The sequence below is a fragment of the Coffea arabica genome, chromosome 6e (assembly GCF_036785885.1).
Source record: "Coffea arabica cultivar ET-39 chromosome 6e, Coffea Arabica ET-39 HiFi, whole genome shotgun sequence".
NCBI classification, from domain to species: Eukaryota; Viridiplantae; Streptophyta; class Magnoliopsida; order Gentianales; family Rubiaceae; genus Coffea; species Coffea arabica.
The window spans coordinates 19,915,025-19,937,087 of record NC_092321.1 but is presented as its reverse complement, the minus strand read 5'-3'; the positions used below and the strand labels follow the sequence as shown (position 1 = coordinate 19,937,087).

Genomic DNA, 22,063 nt, shown 5'->3' with positions numbered 1-22,063 from the left:
TCGATTTTATTCTGTAAGACCAACATTCGATTACCATATGTCGTAAATTGGGCATTGTTAATTGGTTTCTTTGTTTTTCGAGGGACTGATTCCAAAATGTAAAAATAAAACAAAAATTCTGAGTTTCTTCCCACCATCAAATTAAAAACATGAGGTTGGAATTTGAAAAGTAAAGTTTATAGTAAGATAAGTTATAATACTATTTATTAGTAGATTAGGACCAAATACGGTATAAAGGTAGATAGTAATATTTGCTAGTTAGATCATATAACAATTTAAATATCTTCTCAGCTTCAACACTATCAGAGCGCATGATGGAGGAATATAAGAAAAATTCAAAATTCTTTTTAGGGATGATTTCAGAAACCTCCCTGAGGTTTGTAATAATTTCATTGAGCTCTCTTGAGGTTTTTAATATTACATTTACCTCCCTTGATGATAAACAATGACTATAATAACCTTCATAATTTTTTTCAAAGACAAGCCATTGATAAAAAGTAACAAAAAAAAGAGAAAACAATTCTTCTTGACCAGGCCACATATTGTGACCAAACTGTTTTACCCATAGCTATTAAATTGTAACCTTCTATCACACAAAAAATGAAGAATTTTGGCAATTGAGGGACTTGGCTGTTTGAGTAGGAAAAAGGTAAGGATTATGAGTTTTATGACTAAAGGTTTGGTAGGCAATATATGGAAGAAACCTATAGAGAAGTAAAGATTATAAAGGTAGGAATTATGATGGTGGATTTTGTCATCTAAAATAAAGAGTTTGTTTGAAAAAAGAAGAAGTGATAAGAGTTTGAAATTTTGGGTGGATGTAGGAAACCATGGAATGGAAAATATCAGGACATTGGCTAAGTAATAAAACTCATAATTTTGTAGTATACAAGTGTATTTTTTATTTTTAAAAAAATTTAATGACTATTCATACTCTGAAAATTAGATGAGGGCAATTTTGGGCATTCATATACTTTTTGGTCTTACATCATCAATGTGAAACCCAAACTTATGTTCTAGAGGAGGTATGCGTAATTTTCAAAACATGAGGAGAGCTGTTTGAAATTGTCAGAAACCTCAGGGAAGGTTTCTGAAATTATCCCTTCTTTTTATAAGCTCTATTCATTGTCAATGAAATAGGCTGTAAGAGAAGTATAGCCATCAATAGCAATCGACATCCACAAATCACAAGTAAAACAAATTCTGTTTTAGCAATCAAATAGCATAACTTTCACCTTCTTAGACTTTATTACATGCATTTTTAGGATATCGATTTTGGTAGTGTGGCGACCCCACTTTCCCCTAAGGCGAACCAGAGGGTTGGCGGGCCGTCTGCCTAACTCTCATCAGGACTCACGCAAGAAATCTAGCCCAAATCCTTCCGAAGTATAGCCTAAATTATTACAGTATTGATCCTCCAAAATAGATCAATAACTAAGACCACATTAACTTCAGAGACAACAGCACTTTAAGATAGCCAACCGACGGCTCTTAAATATCTCACGCGTTACAACCAAGTAGTAAATTCAAACAACTTCAAAAGTATATATTCATACGACGCAAATGTTTACATACGAGCCAAATATCAAAATTAGGGTTTACATTTTTCCAGTTTCAAGTGGTAACCCAAGACAAAAGTACATTGTTTTATTCGAATTACATTACGAACTGCAAATCAAAGTCACAAGGTTCAAATACATTCATAAGCAAATATAAGTAGGCTCAGATTTCTCAAACGTCAAGACCTGTCAAGGAAAACAAATAAACATGGGGTGAGCTAAAGCTCAGTGGTACCCCAAAACATGCAATCAAATAAATCAAACAGCGAGTAACAATTTCACAAATTGGACAATTAGGAAAGCGTATAACAGCACAAGATAGGATACAGGGGCTCTCAGGAGCCATTCACCACGAACTTGATCAAAATTTTCCGTAGCCGACCCTCCGTCAACTTTCACTACCTAAGGTCCATGTAGATCTTCTTATTTTTCTTAACTCCGGCCACCAATCATACCCCTTTACCGGGCCTGCACGACAAACACGAGAGTGGTAATACTCGAGTATACCTTAGGGACTGGTCGAGGAATTCATCCAACGACGTTGCGTCCAACAAGAGATTGGGGACTAGTCGAGGAATTCATCCAACGACGTTGCGTCCAACAAGAGATTAGGGACTAGTCGAGGAATTCATCCAACGACGTTACGTCCAACAAGAGATTACCAGGTCAGGGTAAGAGTCCTTTCCACCATTAAGGTGTAGTACACTCCCCTGCCTAGTGATTAACAAGTGCAAGCAAGTATTCATGAAAACATTTCAAGCAAGTCACCACTCGAACGGCTAGTGTGATAAAGTACACACTGCTCACTTCGATGGATCAAAAACCATTTTTTCAAATATCACATATCAAGTCAAGAAAGCGCTTTAATCAAGTAAGCATAAAACAAGCAGGGACACTCACCAAGAGTGAAGTCACCAGTCAAGTTGGGAATCAAAATCCACGTCCTCGCTAAACCCTAGAATCCAAGTTTTAAAAACTATAAGTTTTACTAAACAAACTCTTGGCTTATATATATATAAAAGATTATCTAGTATAAAACTAGTTTATTTTCTCTGAATAAATTAATAATTTTCTTAGAACCAAGACTAGTAAAAGTGACAAAATATTTCGTATGGTTTCTTTAAAGGTATTTCCCTTCTAGAGGGGCAAACTAGGACCAAATAAATTCAAACAAGTTTTCTTGCCGAACAAGTTTTCTATGTCTTTTATTTGAAATTATTCAAATCTAGTGTTTTTAACAAATTTCCTCTAAAACAACTAGTCAAGGATAATTTTATGAAAAACTTAAAGTTTGGGAGTTAATGCAATTATTCCCTAAAGGTAATAAAATTGATTTGAGCAAAGAAAAGCATTAACTAGTCGGCAAGGTTTTAAAAGTCCCGATATCTAAATTTTAATATTAACGTACTACACTCAATATATATACAACTTGATATTAAGGCAAAATATTCCCACAAGGCTTGATTTAAAGTTACTTGAATTCAAAAGACTAAAATGGACTTCACGATTCCAATTCATTGGCACATTGTCTTCCAAATTGCCATAATAGCTGAAACACAATTCGAATATAAATCTCGCTAGGGCTTCATCAATCATTAGCCCTAGGTCTCAACAGATTTTATTCCAAACAAAATTCAGCAAAGGAAGTCCAAGGTATCCAAAACAAATTCCAAATCACAAACCATGGACCTTCCAAGTACATTTTAGCCAAGCACTTGAACAAATTCACCAAAGATTAAATTCTTGCAAAAACTACTCAAATGGCCAAGAGATTCATCAATCATTAGCTCTTGGTATCAAACAAACATTCCTTGCCATAAACAACAGAAATCTAACTCAAGTATAAAAGATAAGTCACGGCTAGCTTACATTCAAATAACTCTAGAATTTCATACTTTCCTTTCTTGCTTTGATAGTCAAGAAAAATTCTAGCAAATGTCAATTCAAGATGTCTATTAAATCTCCATCTCTTACTTGCTAAGTACACTAAACTCTTATCATGCAAAAGAAAATTAACCAACCACGAACTACTCTTAACGTCCAATACGAGAGGCTTAGCTAAAAATTCGAGAGAAACTAGTTAAATGTTCAACCCAGAACAAGAAGAAAAACCACAGCCAACTTGACTCCCAAATAATTCTAAAATTCAGATTTTTCTTCAATTTTTACTTAACAACATACAAAAGGTGATTAGCAAGCTACAAGTAAATCTTAAACATTCCATATGAAAATCTTAGTTAAAATTCAAAGGAAAACTAATTAAAGGCTCAACCTCTTCTTTCGGCCGCAATTCAGCATTCTTTTCTTTCTCTCTTTTTTTTTATTAAACACGACTCATCTCAGCTTCATGCATGATCAAAATAATTAACTATCAATCAGCTTTGATCCAATCCAAGTGCGGACATCATAAAAAAAAAATCATCCAACCAGAAATTTCATTCCAACCCACTCGATTGACATGCATGCATCCAGATTTTGTTTTCCTTCAAATTTCTGGTTTACACACTGCTAATAAATCTCATGCAGGGCTTAATCATCCAGTATTTAGTTAGCTAAACACGCAACCAAGTGAGAATCAAACACTTTCCAGCAAATTTCATACTAAAATACCCATACAATTCCCAAAACAACTCCATCGGCTAAGCTGGAAGATTAGTTTAGCAGTCCAGCAACTTCCAATTAAATTTTCCAGCCATGCAACCGAATTCCTGGCCATAAAGTTCACATGCAACACCAAATAAAGGCTATCTATCAGATTGGGTCCAAAACTAAGCTCAGATCATCACAAATTAGCAAGTTAAAGCTGAAATTCCAGCTCAAGCTCTCGGCAATTCTGATTCCTTCACAACCAGATTTCTTGCAACTAAATTTTGACATCCAACCGCACAATCCCATATGCATGCCCTTAAACAACTTCATCAACCTATAAACATCTATACTAAGTCCGGAAATTACCTCAGTTTGGAGCTCAACACCCTCGGCTAGCTGCAAAAATATTTTCCTCCTCTCGACTGTCCAGAAATTGCAATCCGCCACTCCCTCTCTTGCTCAAGCTTGCACGCGGAATGGAATGGAGGATGATCGTAGCTGGTTGAGGTTGAAGAAAGGAATGGAAGCTCTAGGCAGTGAGGAAGAGGATGATAAAACTCACGCAGTTATCTCTCACACTCACTCGCGAACAATTTAAGAAAGCAACTTGCGCAACTTCCTCCCTTGCTCAAGCTTCTGATCAGGCAGGAAAATGGGAAGCTCGGCTCTTCACTCTCGGTCGATAATACAAGGCAAAGAGAGAATGTTGTTGTGGTTTGAGGTGTGATAGTGGAGTGGAGATGGGGTGCTGAAATGAAGATGAATCGCGGATGGAGGAGGTTGAGTGTTTGAGAGGAGAAAGGAAGTGTGATCCGGCAGAAATGGAATCGTGATTTTAAAAGGTTGGCCAATGGATCCTTGGTGGTTGCATGGTAACTTCCGAGGTGGTGGAGGCTATTTTACTCTTTTCACGTTTCCTCCGAATTTTCACTTAAGTCCTTATTCTTAATCTAATTCCAAAATTTACCCCAATTGTAATTTGAATGCCTAATAATATACTATTCTCGCAAAGATTCGATTATCGAGATTTTAACGTCCTAAGTATACTAAGTGCACTTGTAACGGTTTTGTCTAAAATTTACCAACTTCATCTTATTGCTAAGGTTCCTATTAACACTTAACATTATTAACGATTAAAACTAGCTATCGGAATACAAAGAATTTATTTTAAGACTATGAAATAATCTACCTCAAGAGATGTTAATTTAACTTAACAAAACCATGTAATTTAATATTTTAGCACAATTATATTATTTATCACATAAAAATTGTTTTTACGCACTTATTTAAAGACAAGTGGAAATAATGCTAGAATTTATTAAAGAGTCAAAATGCAAGTGAAATATGCATGAATATATATATATATATATATATTTTTTTTTTCGGGGTTCTCACAGGTAGGATTCCTAGTGATATGCTTCACCTCTGGATTTAAGTACTCAAAAATCTCCCTAATGGCTAATCCCCTCATATTCAACAAATGTGAAAGGCATATCATGCAGAAAAGAAATGAATAACTCTCTAAACTTCTCTTGTTAAGTTTAGGATTTTTGAGAGAGCCATGCTTTGTGTCAATAACGTGCTTGTCTAATGTTTTTCGTGTTTGATTTAGGACAAACAATAAGATGATGTTTCATGTTTCCAGTCCTATTTCTACTTTTAAAACGATATACTTTAGCATAATGGATATAGCTTACCATCTAGGCCATCTTTATCCTACAATAAAATGAATATTTTATCAATACTGAATGAGATAAGAATCAAGAGAAGGAAGAAAATTCATACAACATCAATTGTTTGATTATAGATTATAAGATTAGCTTTGTAAATTGGAGTTAAATACTCTTAGTAATTTCATTTTTTTTATACAAAGATGAAATTTTTACTTAAGATTCACTGACAAATTAATGTCAAAAGAAATTAAAAGTTTTTAGGAAAAATGTGTTTGGTCAACATAGCATGAGAATAATGCTCTGAACAAGGGTACCGGCCCTACTTCTGGTGGTGCTACATTTAATGGGTTGGATTTGGAAAAAGGTGCGAAGGATGCGAATGCTTTTTGTGCAAGTACGAGCAACGGTTTGAGAGAATGGTTGAATGGCATAGACGTGGATGTGTCGCGCCTTATTTTTCGCGATGGAAAAATAAAAGGTTTATGAAAGATGTGATTTTATTTTAAAATAAGTGAAAAGAGACCTAAAATGGAACTTTAAAAATGCGATAATTTGGGTCCAAAATTTAATCTAAAAGGATTTTTAAGAAAAATTAGGAGTCGCCACTTGGTATTAAGTTTGGATGTACCAAGTCACCTAAAAAAATTTTTGACAAAAAAAAATTAAAAAAATAAATAAAAATAAAACCCTTTTCGACAACTCCAGGTCTTTGAAAAGTAAGAGAAAATGAGTTCGGAAGTCACGATTGAACAAAGGAAAGGCAAAGGTTCAATTAACTCAAACCTAAGGCACCATTTCAACCTAGTCTAAGCTAATTGCGAGGTTTAGTCAAAATTTTCCTAATCTAACCCTTAATCTTATCACATTTGGATGTTTCCTACATGGATGAAATAAAAACATCGAGAGGGACAAAATGTTCATTCAAGAGTTTAATTGACCAATCACATTAATTGCGAAGGCCAAAATAATTCCTTGAAATTGTCACGAGTATGCAAATGATGAAATTAAAAGAAAAGAAAAAATTAAATTATATACATAGATATAAGTGATCAAAGAAAAAGGGAATGCAACATACTGGGTATGAGAGACAAAAACTCGCGACATAATTTTCTTATATAGGAATTAATGGGTATTTAAACTAAAAAGTTATAATCACCCATTTCCCATGTTTAAAGACTAATTTTCCTAACATAGACAAGTAAATGAACTAGTTTAAATGAGATGCAATTCTAAATGTCATGATTAACACATATAGAGGGTAAGGGGTAGAGAATAATATAATAGGAAATATCATGCAAATGAAAAAAGATCCTAAAAAAATATGCATGAAAATGTAATAAGTATCATACAAAGATGAATCTAACGTAGGAACGATCTAAGGGTCTAGCGTTGGATTAGTCCATTTCTAAAAATCCTTACTAATATTGGACTAGCAAGTAAATGGAAGGAGAAACCACAACTAGCGTTGGACTAGTGTGGTGACATAATGTATTAACAATATATAGTAAACACATAAAGCATAAATTAAAACAAAAACACATAAGAGCACGTACCACATAACACATAAACATAATATCTATATGCAAAAATCCTATGAAAAGCGGATAAAGCACATAACACATAAGTCACATAAACACGCAAAAAAAAACATATCTATTACATCGGGGAGCCTAATTACAATCTAAAGGGGTAAAGAATAAATAAAAAATAATAATAACCTAACTATTACAATTTGGCATTTAAATGCCTCTCAAATAATCAAAAATTAAATTAAAGTAAATATATAAAATTAAAAACAAATAAAATGAATAACTAAATAAAATAAAATAAAATTCAAAAAATGCAATTACACACATAAAATCACATAGGAGCACATATGAAAATTTAAAATGACACAAGAAAATACCTTCCTTGACGTAGTAGCTAATGGGGAATTGGATTTGCTCTATTTAACTCCAAAATTAACAAAAATCATCAAGGCACCAATTTAATTGACAAATAAATCATAAAAAATGAAAATAAATATGAAATCAATCAAGTGAAACACTTAAATGAAGTGTAATCAATAATTAAAGAATAAAAGAAACTTCTATTTAAGAAAATCAAATCTATCAGAGATCTAATTGCAAAAAATTTTTGAAGATCAAATTATAATTATCACAAAAATATGGAGTCTAAATTAAAGAAAAATAAAATTTAAGGACCTATTTGCAATTAAAAATGGACATAATTGAAAGTAATCAAAGTATTTAGAACCACAATGAAAATACACAAAAGTATAGGGACCCATATGCAATTTACGGATCTGATCTCTTAAACTAGCATCAGGCCATTGGGCCATTTTTCTTATTTTTCAGGCCAAGATCCTCTCAGCCCGACTGAAAGCCCTAAGAAGACAAGCAGGCCAGCCTATCTTAGGTCCAAGCAAAACCCAACTAAAAATATATGGGCTTTATTCCTAAAGCCCATGTCAACAACCCAGAAAAAAAGTCAACAACTCATTGGTCAAACCCAACCAACAATTCCAAACCAAATCTCATCTTATTTTATGAAAACCCAACAAGATAAAAACTCAACTAAAAATTACTAAGCTCTGATTATGCATTAAATTCCAGAATTAATCTACTTAAAAAAGCATTTAAACATGGGAAATAGGATCAGAACTCAATAGGGCATAAATGGTTCGATTGCAAAAGTGTTTGGGCCATACTAGAATTAAGTAAAAGTTGGGGAATAAATATGAAATTTTTTCAGATTATTCATGCAACCTTCGAAAGCTTTCTTCTTCCTCAGCAATTCAGAAGATTCTCTGCAACTTTCGTTCATCAACCCAGATGCATTTATGCCAAGAAAACTCGAACAAAAGCTAACAATTCGTCAACTAAATCAATACAAAGACCTTAATCCATTTTCTCAACAAAACTTCATAACAAAACATTCCATTCAAGGGATCCAAAGCAACAGAAGGCAAACGAAATGCAAAGAACAAATAAGTGACTTCAGCTTTCATCTAAAAAAAATCGAAACCTAAAAATTTTTAATCAAAACAAACAGAACCTCATCTAAAAATCCTCCAAAAGCATTTAAGTGATAAATTTTCATACACATAAGCTTTACTAAATCATGAAACTTGTACAAAATAAAACCCACAGCACCCAAATCCTTATACGAATGTCAGATTGAGCAAAGAAAAGTTTTGGCTTACCTGGAAATGCTTCTTGACTGATTTGAGCGAAAAAAAACGCGGATGGAAATAAATCTGACGAAGTGGTACGCGAGATTACAGGCTGAGCCAGATATATTGAAGCAGCGAGTTTGGAGCCAGATTCAAAGAACTTCCAGTCATTTTCTCCACCAAATTTCTTTTTGCTGTTTTTGTTTTTGTTTTTTTTTCTCTCTCCCTCTGATCTCTCCGTTGTTTTTCTCTTCCGCCCCCTCTTCTACTTCCTCTCTTGCTTCTTGTCCCTTTGTCTTGTCCAAGAGAAAGTGCCAGGGGCGGAGCCAGAAAGAAATCTTAGTGGGGGCAAAAATAATACTAATTTTTTTATTTACTCTTTTTCTAGTTTTTTCAGCAAAAAAATAAATAAATTCACCAACAAGTACAAATGATACGTATAATCTATGAAAAATGTAAAAATTAAACTCAAAATTATTAATGTAATAATAATTTTATTTCAAAAGCAAACTAAACTATTTACAATTGCTCACGACGAGTTTTCATATTTTGATAACGGTTTACAACTTTCTCATTTTGAATTTCACGAAATATATTTTTCTCAATATAAGTAACTAAACAATCATTCATCCAAGTGTCTCCTATTCTATTTTGTAACCGATTCTTCACTATATTCATAGCTGAAAAAACCCTTTTCTACTGTAGCTGTAGCAACAGGCAAAATCAAAGCTAACTTTAAGAGCATATAAACCAATGGATACACAATATCTCTCTTAGTCTCTACCAACCTTTGAGCTAGATCAGAGATTTTCCTTAAATCGAGAAATTCCTTAGCTGATTCCAAGTCATTAATATAAGTATCCAATTCAATGTCAAGTGCAAGAATATCCAACTTAGAATATTCACAAGGATAATGTTCTGCAAAACGAATCAACTTTTTCTTGTCAAATGCTGCAAAGGAATCACTTGGGTTCAAGCATGCCATACAAAGAAGCAACTCCATATTGACTTCATTGAACCGATTGTTGAGTTCTTGGAGTTGTAAATCTATTACAGCACAAAATAGCTCAACTCGATAGTAGTGAAGGTTTGTAATTTGCTGAACTTTTCTTCGAGATCTCCCACTATTAATGAATATTTCATCCATTTTCGGAATGATGATCTCATGTTTTTCACAAAACGAACAAACTTCATCAAGCAAAAAATCCCATCCATCTTCCCTAGTAGCTTGTAATTGTTGCTTGGAAACTTTGGATGATAATCCCCAATTTTTTTTCTTTGGGCTGGATCAGCAGGTAATTCATCGAAGTTAATCCCCAAGCAATTTCTTTTATTGTCATTTTTTGCACTTTCATTATCCTTGGCTTCTTCTTTATTAGATGACTCTTTTTCCATTGATTTCCTCTTGAAATATCTCTCCATAGCTAAAAAAATTAAAATCAATATATAAGATACTGATCCAATTAAAATATTAAATGTACAATAAAATCTATCCAAAAACTATTTCACAATTTAAAGTTATTTATTCATTACTAATTTAATATATCAAATCAATAATCACAACATATGAACCTAATCAAGTCAATTAGATAAAAACTCAAAAGAATCCATACAAGAATAATTTAAAAGTTAAAATATATGTCAAATGGCCCTCTATTCATCATTACATTAACTCCAATATAAGAAACTAATCAAGGAAAATAAAAATAAATTATATATCCATAATCCATAAAAGCACAATTTCACAAGTTAAAATATTTATCAAATAACCCATTTATTAGTTGTTACATTAACTAATCAGTTTTCAAATTTATTTAAAACAGTAATAGTCTCATGCTCTAGAAATATATTTGCCAACAAATTTAAAATAATAATAATAAGAAGTAATTGTTTAGAAGTTAGAACCTGATTTTGATGGTCAGATGGTCTTCTAAAATTGGTGGAAAGAATTGCAAATCAGTGGCAGAGTTGTAGATGGTCTCCCGATTGTGGCTCTGTTGGGGTCTTGAGGGGAAAATAGGAAACCAGAAATTAGAGGACTAAATTGGGAATACGAAACCAGAGGACTAAATGACGGAGAAAGGAAAACGGACTAAATGACGAAAGAAGAAAATTGGGAATAAGAAACTAGAGGACGAAATGACGGAAGAAGGAAAATAGGAACCAAGAAAGAGACGTCGAGTGTGGAATAAGAAAGGTGGGAAGTGGCCAAGTGGGGACAAAAAAAATGGGACCAATAAATTGTGTATTAAGAAAGAGAACTGTCGGTGGTTGTAGCCTGTGGGGGGACAAATTGGAACAGAATAGAAAATAAAATTTGGGAAGTGGTCAAGTGAGGCATAGTCAAAACTAAGTTAAATATGTATATATATTATAAGGATTTATGGGGGGCAGTGGGGGCCCGTGCCCCCACCTTAAATCCGCCCCTGGAAAGTGCCAATAATGGAAGCCAAAAGCTCCTTTTCCTTCTTCTTTTGCTTTTTGGCCTTTTTCATTGCTTCTTCCATTCCTTTCTGGAATCTTGTCCGCCAAAGCTTGGTCAAAGCAAAATTTGGTGGCCAGCCATCATGATATCCAACGCCACTTCCTCTTTCTTTTTTTATCTTTTTTTTTAAAAGAAACAAATCTGTAAATATATATAAAAAAATGTAAGAAAATAAATAATTCAATAAAAAGTATTCAAGAAAATATTAAAATTTTGACAAAATTTTGGTGTCTACATAATGGTTGTACTGAAATCGAGGAATTACTGCACATGAAAGAGCAGTTGATAGCAGCCAGAGAGACGATTCAGGGGCTGATTCAGTGAAACCGTCTTGGTTTCTGTAGATTTTTGTGTGTGTGTGTGTGTGTATTGGGCTGATCTCAAGAGGCACTCATTCATTCGTTTTATAGCTCTATTTAAAATATCCATGATTAGAACCATGGTTCGAAAATTCGGACGAGTCGTCACCGTCTCGACCTAGTCAGAGACGAAATTGCGACGAAACGATACCGAGATACGTGACTCGCCGAGATGTCACCGTAAAAGGTTGAAACGGCCGAGTCTCACCGAGTCACTTCGAATCATTCCGAGCGAACTCGAATTTTTATTATTTTTACTAATTTTTTAATTATTTTTGTTTATCATATTTTTTACAATTTTTAGAATATTAAATATTTCAAAAATTCGCATCTAGTCAAAACTGCGATCGATATGCTGAGATCGATGTGAAATGGTCCAGGCCGCGACCGCAACCGCGATCACGACTTTGAACCATGATTAGAACACATGAAAAAAAATTGATAAGAGCGCAGATCTTTTTCAAGACAACTCATCCGGAGAGTTGTCACTAACATATGGCTAGAACACATGAAAAAAAATTGATAAGAGCGCAGATCTTTTTCAAGACAACTCATCCGGAGAGTTGTCACTAACATATGGCAGGTTGTGAATAATTATGAAACAATGATGGTGTAATAACATCAAACGACAAAGATTGTGGGCATGGTCTATCAAGGATAAGTCAGTTTCTCTCGCCATCCGACACGACATATCAAGAAACAAGTCATTTTATAAAAAATAAAAATGTGCATACTCGTCAATTCTGTAATCCTGCATCAGCTTCCTCAATCACTAAGATCTCATAAAAATCACAATTATTCCTACATTTTAGACTGTTGATGTGGTTAACTTGTTGCAGTAATTTTTGGGATTTTTCTAATGTCAACATGGTCAATAATTAATGCACTTTCTTCTGTTAAAAGCATGGGATTTATATGGGCATGATTGATTATTGGTTTAAGGTGCCAAAGTCAAAGATTTCATCTTCTTGAGATCTGTTCTTCATTTTCTTATAAAGCAAGCCATCCCATCAGAAACCAGAATTTACCATGTGATATCTTTAAGGATGGACATGTTAAGGAAGAATGTACCATATCTTGAAAAGAAGAAATGAAGCAGCTATTGGAAAGATTACTTCTAATTGCAGTTCCTGTTATTACAGATGACAAGGAGGAGAATTTAATTAGAAAGATACACAACTATGATTGAAAAAACCTCCTCCTTTTTGGTGCAAATACGCCTTGATGAGATTAGATCCACTACAAAAAAAAATAGTCACAGGGACTTCAAGTACATGTTACAGATACAAGGCAACAATATGAGTTCTCATGTTACAGAAATTTAGTATTTCTTGGCAAGATCTGATACTGAATTATAAGTCCCCACGCATGCACTCACCAATCCCAGTGCAACAATAGCAATACTGAGCACAACCTGGAAGTAAAAGCCACATGTAATCAAGTGAAAAGATGCAATTATATTCAACACAAGACAAGGTAACATAAAACACAAGAAACACTTGGGGCATGCTTCTGCTATCTTGACTAGTTAATAGCAACTTATTAGGTTTCCCAAATGACTATGCTTTCCATTATCGCTAGCTTTACATGTGGTTATACTGCAGGTTGTGGTTATATTGCATATCTACTACAGTTCAGAAACTTATCCTCAAAGAAATTTTTCCTGCCAAAAAGATGTTCATCACATATGTTTTGACTACAAAATTTATCCAGATTCCTGAATCTTGGCGAAAATCTAAGTTTTGTCTATAATCCTCCCAACATTTTGTCCCACATCTTGCACCTTGTACAGAGAAAAAGGACCAGATAGACAGAGAAGCAGTTCATATATGTTACAACAGCAAAATAGTGCAAGGACTTGCTCATACCTGAGTTCTGGTTGCCTTTTTCCCCAATATTTTCACAAAGCATAGTGCTGGCATTACAATTGCCTGGATCAAGTGGCATGTGTTATATAGACAAGTAACAGCAAATGACAGAACAATTGAAGCATATAACATTTTTTGCCAAAAAAAAAGAGAGAAATATGAGAAGTCAAGGCAATTGAAAAAGAATCAACATTTTGAGGTGTGAAGTGTGGGAGTGGAATGTAAACTCTTTTTTCTGCCATTCTCCTCTTATTTTTTTTTTAAACTCTTTAATTATGCAAGTAACCAGTTACACCTGAAAAGATACCTAGCTTGGTTTAGAACACGAAAAAGCAATACAAACAGCACTCTGTATGATTCCACATCCCAACATACATGGCACTTCAAGAACAACTTTTCCAGCCTATGGGAAGAGGTGAAAATTAGAATTAAACCAATAGTGATTAGTGAGTCTCTAATTACAGACAAAAATTGAGTAACAGTTACAAGTGGAACAGCCATATAGGTGAGGTGCTTTACAATACTGACATAATTTCCCACGAAACTTTACATGCCTAATGAATACATAAAGCTAGTGAATGACCAGCACTCCCATAAGAAAACTTGGCATTCTACAAATAACATAAAGTTCCTGCTTACAAAGGTGTACTGGACATACCATAAGAATGCTAAAGAGCGAACCAATTAGAGCCATCACCAGACCTACAACAGAGATAGAATACACACTTGAGTTGATCTGGTTGTTGTGTCACGACAGCAGAATAACTCTCTCTAATAGCAAACAATCATGTCACAGATTTAGAAACTCTAATTGGTAATTTCTTCTTGGGGACCTATTAGTTATGTCACTAAACAAAGATTTCTGTTGACAAAATATTTTCTGGTTGACATCAACTAACTTAACTTTGCATCATTAAGAAAATTAGACGAGGATGTAGTAGGCCAATTTATGATAGAGTTCATTAGGATTCCTTGCAGATATTAAGAGTGATGAACTTGCTTAAACGATGTTCAAACCAGAATTATAGCCTCACCAACCCATTCTCACGTTTAAAGAAAGTCAAGCCCCAAAAGGAGCAAAAATAAGACAAGCACTACTTACCAAAGAAAGGAAGAAGAAATGCAACACAGAGAGAAGATAGGACAATTGCTGTCCTTACAGAAATGAACCACCAGAAATTATCAGAGAACCTAGCGGGAAGCAACTCTTCTATACTTCTTGCCAAGGGATTCATCAACAGGGCATATTTAAGCAGAGCGTTAAGGAATTTATCAGAGCAGTTCTCGAGAACATATGATAACATAACAAACAAATTGCTTATATTATCAACAACAAAAACTTATAGCAAAGGATATTTAGTGAGTGGGGTGACAACCTGTACAAAGTGAAAAGAACCAGATGATTAACATTGCGTTGAAGTTGGGCACCCAACAAAATGTATAATTGTACAAAGAGATATAGACAGATATTTCAGATTTTACTCACTGTCGTCCACAATGCAATTTTCGAACCAACTGCATGTTTTGGCAAATTCAGAGTAATCTGAGATTTTGTGCTTTGACCAAACATAAGAAATCCCATGATTGCAGAACCACCATATAGTGCAACACATAGCACGAAACTGCACAAGCAAGTTGACATTTGCAATTCAAAGAACGTCAAATATAGTTAACCTGATAAGTGTGCTTATGTGGAAACTTGCACAAGATAAGTGCTTTTTACCATATGACCACTGCTTTGGTAAATTTGGTTTTATCAGCCATTGATTGGTAGATGTTTGGGAAAACAGAGTGCCCTGAATAGCAGAACCCATAGACCCCAATAGCAAAAGGAATACCGCTCCAGTTCACTAATGGACCATTATGTTCAAATCCAACATGATCTACCGTGCCAAGAATAAATAGGCACAAAACTACGATTACAGTTGAAATGACCCCTCCAGCTGCAAAAACCACAGTCAACATTCACATTAAGCAGAAATTATAAGCCCACTTTTCAAACAACAAAACCTTAATAAGAAACAATAGCAGAGCAACGCAAAGACCTGAAAGATAAGAGATCAAGCGTAGATCTTTTACCCAGACAGTGGGTAGAATGACAAGAACCGTTAAAATTCCAAACAAATGCGTGGAATCCAGTTGAAAACCAGAAAAATCCATGGATGCTCGAGGGAATAATCTGGACAGGTTATCTCCTTCTAGAATTATAAACTCCACGCATGATGTCTGCACTCCAATGAATATGTGTTAGAAACCCGTGATAGTATAAACTTGCAAAGGGATATATCAACACGTAAGGCAAGTGCTTTGCGTACATATAATTCCGCATACAAGATGATCTGCACCAAAACCCAAGAAAGCAGTCAGTCAGTGAAAACTCAAAGTGAAACTTCAAATTAATTGCTTAGCTACTATGCATTCACGTTAACTGTCTTACATTTTCCACCTACTTGTTTCCATTTAATTGAAACAGGAGGGTGGCAGCATCAGAATTAGCCTGCTAGTAAGAAAGGTTTAAGTGCCACAACAGTGTCTTTGTGGGAATTACTATATAAGTCTATCAGGACTAGAGTTGCAGAACTAACCCCACATTCATAATTTTTACTGAACTCTGTGTGGTTGGTTAATTGCTGATGATGTTACATAAATATGACATCTATCTTGTCAGCAAGCATAAGAAGATTAAAAAGAAAACCATGCCACTGCAAATGAATAGTTGACGACAGAATTAAAGTTTCCTACATCAAACCACTCAGTCATTATTAAGCATGAAAGCTGCTAGAGTTCAAGTTTAGAAAAACTTACAGAAACTAAAATCCGTCCAAATCTCCCAAATGCTGCCTCTCCCATGTCTGGAAAGGTTAAGATTCCTTCTTTGCTTTCAAAGCAGTGTCTCATAAGTTCAGCAGTATAGCAACAGACACATGCAAAGAGAATAAGCACAAACAAACTTGCCCAGCCACCTTCTTTAACAGTGTAAGGTGTAGAAAGAAGTCCAACTCCAGCCATAACATTTATCCCTGTTTCGTTGCAAGACAAAAAAGGCTGTTATTAACAAGATAAATTCCGCAAGAAAAACAACGAATATTTTCAGTCCTTGTTGCCTCATATCCCAACAAACACTCTCATACAACCATGCTTATACCACTATGTCATTTGTACTATTGTCTCCATGTATGGTAAGGTATCAGCTTTGCACTCTTAAAATGAGTAAGTACACAAGCCACAATGAATTTGTTCCACCCCCTTTACATGTTTATGGTGTTTGTCCATAGCCTCAGTAAGAGAAACTGAAATTTCTTTTCAAAACATATAGGTAAATTCCAGAAAAACGAGAGACTGAATGTCAAAGAGTAGCAGAAACAAGAAAAACACATTCATAAATAAAGTTGTTACTGAATTTTAATCTAATTTTAAGAATTTCATAGATAGGTAATCAAACGAACCACGGGCGTATGCATACTTTAAACAAACGCCAGTTATTCTTGTAAAGGATATGCAGGAAATGCCTACCATTGAATACAGTTTGTGTTAAGCTACATCCCTGACCAATAGGAAGTTCTCCAGTCAGTTGTCGGTAAACAGAACTCTTTTCCAGCCAAGAGGACTGCCTTGCAGATATCCTATCTACTTCTCCTTTCTGATTTATGTTCTTGTACTCGGAAAGCAAAGATGTCTTCCTACTAATGTCCAAGCTATTCTGACTGCTACCGTCAGGATAAAATGCACCAGATATGCGCCGAAGATTTCCGAAATTTGGCGATGCTGCAATTGAGTAGAAATCCGTTGTTTCTCTGTAATAATACGGAAAAATTAAACGTACATCCAACATCTTTGCAGAACATATCAAATTGATGTGATCGTCACTAAAATCCTTTTCGAGTCATAAAAAAAAAATGTTAAAAAGCATATATCAAGATTCAAAAGCAAAACAGAGCACCTCATAGAGTATAACCTCACAAATTTGAGTATTAAAACATGGAAAATGCCATCTTCTTGGAACTACAACGCCCAGAGAACTCAACCATGGACTGATTTTGGCAAATACTGAAGTTATAAGAACATCCAATCAGCAAATAACTCAATCCCAATAGACTAAACGCAGAAAGTTCATGCAAGCACCCATGGAATACCAGATTGGTAGGGAACGAATCCCCCTCCTCCACTTTCCCTGGTACCAAAGCAAAACTTTACTCATGCCCACTAGTTGTAAATCTAAATCAGGTAATCAGGCTTCAAATTGATCAATTCTACCATGAATCCTCAGGTTCGAATTGCTATTGCACAAAAGAAACAGAGCTTCTGTACGAAGCTGTATTCGCATAAATTACAAACTTACTTGTAACTCTGAGGCCATTGCTGAGAAATAAACGAAGAAGAAGGCGAAAAACTACGACCTCCACTTTCATTATCAACATCAGCAAAACTTTTGTCTCCTTCTTCTTCTTCTTCTTCTGACTCCATCCCCTCTTCTACATCCCCATCCTCTTCCCCACTTTCCAACAAAAACTCTTCCTCTTTCGCCTTTTTCGTCATAGCTACTCCTCCAAATAGGCTTTTTAATTCCTCAACCCGACACCAAAATCCTCAGACCCTTTTCCTATAAATGCTTGCTTTTGTTTAAACCTCCAGAATATCCGCGAGAGATCAGATGTTTGAATGACAAGAAACTGACGCCGTATACGATGCCTTTTCTGACTTGTATTTTGTCTAACCCAAATTAATGGAGGAAATCGATGAACATGTGGATGGCTGAAATTGGAACATTATTGTTATGACGACAAAACCACAACTACGTAAAGGTTGAAAGAGATTGAGATGCTGACAAAGTAAGGAAAATGGACAAAGATGACAGAGTTGCAATGTGTGTGGTATTCTGAAATCTGAATGAATGATTATTATTATTATTCTGTATGGTGCGGGCGCAAGACTGGTTTGGTTTGGCTTGGAGATAAAGGGTGTTCGACGCTGATCTTGCAGCCTGCTGGGTGCCACCTAAGTGTCAAATGTAGGAATATAAAGGATTGGATTATGGGATGGGATTTCAAAATTCTCGTGCTTCCAGCACGTGAAATGAATGAAGTGGCTCCGAACATTCTGGCTGAACATTGAACATTGTAGACGACTCTAGCAGTTACGATGAAGGCCATGCTATGAGAGAGCCATGCTTTGTGTCAATAACGTGTGTGTCAATAACGTGCTTGTCTGGGGGAGTGTTGGGTTGGGTGTAGGGGTGCAAACGAGTCGAGCTCGAATCTGAGTTTTGGCTAATCGAGCCGAGCTCGAGTTAATTTTGTGAAGCTCGAACTCGAGCTCGAACTCGACGAGCTCAAAATATCAAGCTCGAGCTCGAGCTCGAGTCAAATTCGAGTCGAGATCGAGCTTAAAAAATAAAAAAATAATAATTATTATTATTTTATTTTTCAAAAATAAAAAATAATTTTTTAAAAAAAAATGAATAAAATAATATTTTTTTAACAAATAATAAAATATTAGGGATATATATATAATTTTATTATTAAAATAAAAAATATATATATAATTGAGCTCGCGAGCCAACGAGTTTAATGTTTTTTAGCTCAAACTCGAGCTCGAGATCGACTTAATTAGCTCGAGCTCGACTCGAGCTCGTATTCGAACCGCTCGCGATCGGTTCGATTCGCAAAACACCCCTAGTTGGGTGGTAGGAGAAGGGAGGGTAGGTGAGAGATTTCGAATTCGAATCCCCTGCTTAAAAAAAAAAATTTACAAAAAAAAAGCGTACTTGTCTAATGCCTTTGTGTGTAATTTAGGACAAACAATAAGATGATGTTTCATATTTCCAGTCCCAGTCCCAGTCCCATTTCTACTTTCAAAACGATATACCTTAGCATAATGGATATAGCTTACCATCTTGTCCATCTTTATCCTGCAATAAAATGAATATTTTATCAATACTAAATGAAATAAGAATCAAGAGAAGAAAGAAAATTCATACAATATCAATTGTTTGATTATAAAATATAAGATTAGGTTTGTAAATTGGAGCTAAATACTCTCAGTAATTTCTTTTTTTATATATACAAAGATGAAATTTTTACTTAAGATTCACCGACAAATTAATGTCAAAAGAAGTTAGAAGTTTTCGGGATAAATATTTTTGGTCAACATAGTATGAGAATACATAAGAATACAAAATCTTGTATTCAACTTATATCAATTGTTCTTGTCGAAAGAAAATAAGCATATTACTTGACAAAAATAAACATATCAGTTGTCTCCACTTTGGAACCAAGGAAAAAGAAATTCTATTATTGTCACCATGCAACCTAGTATTAAGCCAAAGTTTAAACTTCAAAAATATTAGTACAACTCCAATTCCAAACGCAATGCATCTACTATTTGGTAGGGATATAAATATTCACGATAGAATTCATAATCATGTTAAACAAATTTCAACTGAATCCAAGTCAAGTTATTTTTTGAATTTTTTTTTCTTTTAACTTTTGACCAATATATTGCACATGCTTGATTACAAAAAGATCAATGCCAACTCAAACAATATACTTGCAAGTCCAAACCTATGATTTAAAACTTGTGATTTAGGGATTGGGTTTTAAGAAAAGAAGTATGGCGGTTAGGGTGTAGGGTTTCGAATTTAGAGGACGACAATTAGATAAATGAGTTGGAGGAAAATAAATGAGTCATCTTGCATTACGTTGATAATTTATTAGTTTGGTTTGTAGGTTTTTAGTTTTTAAGAATTGCCTCTATAGTTTATAAAATTTTAAAAAGAACTACTCCCTCAGTCCCACTTTGATAGTCCTGTTTTCCGTTTTCGTTTGTTCCAAATTGTAGTCCACTTTCCAATTGAAGAATGTAGTTGTATTTTAATTTTCCTAAAATACCCTTATTCAATGTAAGTTGTTGTTACTATAAACCTACCCGATTTAATGATAGTTGATTTTTTTTTTACCATCAATTTAAGTTCCCATAAAATTGTACTCTAATTAATGTGAGGGTATTTTAGGAAAATAGCTATCTAAATTGATTGTTCCAACAAAGTTAACTACTTTTTATTAAACTGTGTGAAAAAAGAACCAGAACTATCAAAGTGGGACGGAGGGAGTATTTTTTTACTAGGTTAAAGTGTCAACCTGTAAGTTGACCCAACCCGTTTTTTGTCATGTCATTAATAGGTTGACCTAATAATGACCCACTTGATTTGGAGTCATGTTAATACCTACTAATTTCAGGTCATGTTCGAGTGTCGTGCTATCGTGTCGTGTTAGAAATTCACACCCATATTCAAATGGGTAAAGTGACACTTTCAAGGGTACTAAAGTGATATTAACCCTAAAAATCAAAAATTACTGTAGCATCAAAATTTGAGTTTTGACCCTTAGTAGTACTATGTTGGGACCAAAGGAGTCGCCTGTGTAAATCCACTTCTTTGAAGAAAAAGACACCAAGAAAACTCGCGTTTGTACATCAGCCATATGCTGATTTCCAAGTCGATTTCGAACTATAGAACTGACCAATTTGTGATTGGATTAGGATTATAATGAAGCTGCCCTGAATGAATTTTCTTTGCCGTATTGAGCCTCGCAACAATTATTGAGGGATTCCTTGTCCAAGTCATAACACGAGTCATGAATCATGATCTTAGTAGATGATGTATATAATTCTTAGGCTTGTAGTCTCAAGAATCATGACCTATTGTGTATTTTGATATTTTTAATTGATGAATAGAACTTTAATAAATTTTTTATTTGCTTTTCTTTCGAGGTATGATGGAAATTAGATTTTGTACGACTAGCTAAAGTCCTCCTTTCATCACAATGGAATGATGAGAAGGCGTGGAATATGAAACCATATCTTCAGACCCAGTGAAAATTTTCATATGCTACTAATTAAAGTTTTTGCCATCAAGAATTACTGGGGAAAATATCATGTCTGCAATCATTTTTTTTAGGAATAATTTCAGAAACCTCCCTTGAGGTTTCTAGCAATTACAGAGAGCTCCCCTCAAGTTTCAAAAATTACCCCTACCTCCCTTGCTTTTAAGGTTTATGTAACAATATAAACCCAATAACCTATAATTTTTCACAAATATCTTAAAATACCCTTCTTTAGAGAACAAGATAAAACAAAACAAGTTTTTAATCTTTAATTTCTTGTACGTGTCATACTCATTAAAACAAACAAAGTCCGGTGACTCTAATTTATCTCAAAATTCGTTACTACTTGCTAATTCTTGCCTAATGCAACTCACTACCACCACTACCAATACTAAACTAAGAAATGCCCCCATGTCCCTAAGAACATAATTCATCATTGTTCTAGCACTCTTAAAAATAGAGACAAAATTCTATC

At 34.5% G+C, this 22,063-nt stretch overlaps 1 protein-coding gene and 1 long non-coding RNA gene across 2 annotated transcripts; both read right to left on the bottom strand.

Annotated features, from left to right (window-relative positions):
- Positions 1-1,525: 1,525 nt before the first annotated feature.
- On the bottom strand, positions 1,526-11,118 carry LOC113697018 (uncharacterized). Its single transcript, XR_011817048.1, has 3 exons — positions 10,902-11,118; positions 9,027-9,292; positions 1,526-2,514 (listed from the first exon to the last, which is right to left on the bottom strand). It is a non-coding gene; the product is annotated as an uncharacterized lncRNA (long non-coding RNA).
- A 1,822-nt stretch (positions 11,119-12,940) lies between these two features.
- LOC113697016 (amino acid transporter AVT1A-like) lies at positions 12,941-18,708 on the bottom strand. Its single transcript, XM_072055606.1, has 11 exons — positions 18,048-18,708; positions 17,222-17,502; positions 16,514-16,728; positions 16,024-16,047; positions 15,754-15,934; positions 15,432-15,651; positions 15,186-15,330; positions 14,811-14,967; positions 14,367-14,410; positions 13,709-13,771; positions 12,941-13,254 (listed from the first exon to the last, which is right to left on the bottom strand). The coding sequence occupies exons 1-11, from the start codon at positions 18,242-18,244 to the stop codon at positions 13,162-13,164; spliced, it is 1,620 nt and encodes a 539-aa protein (XP_071911707.1). The 5' UTR covers positions 18,245-18,708; the 3' UTR covers positions 12,941-13,161.
- Positions 18,709-22,063: the final 3,355 nt, after the last annotated feature.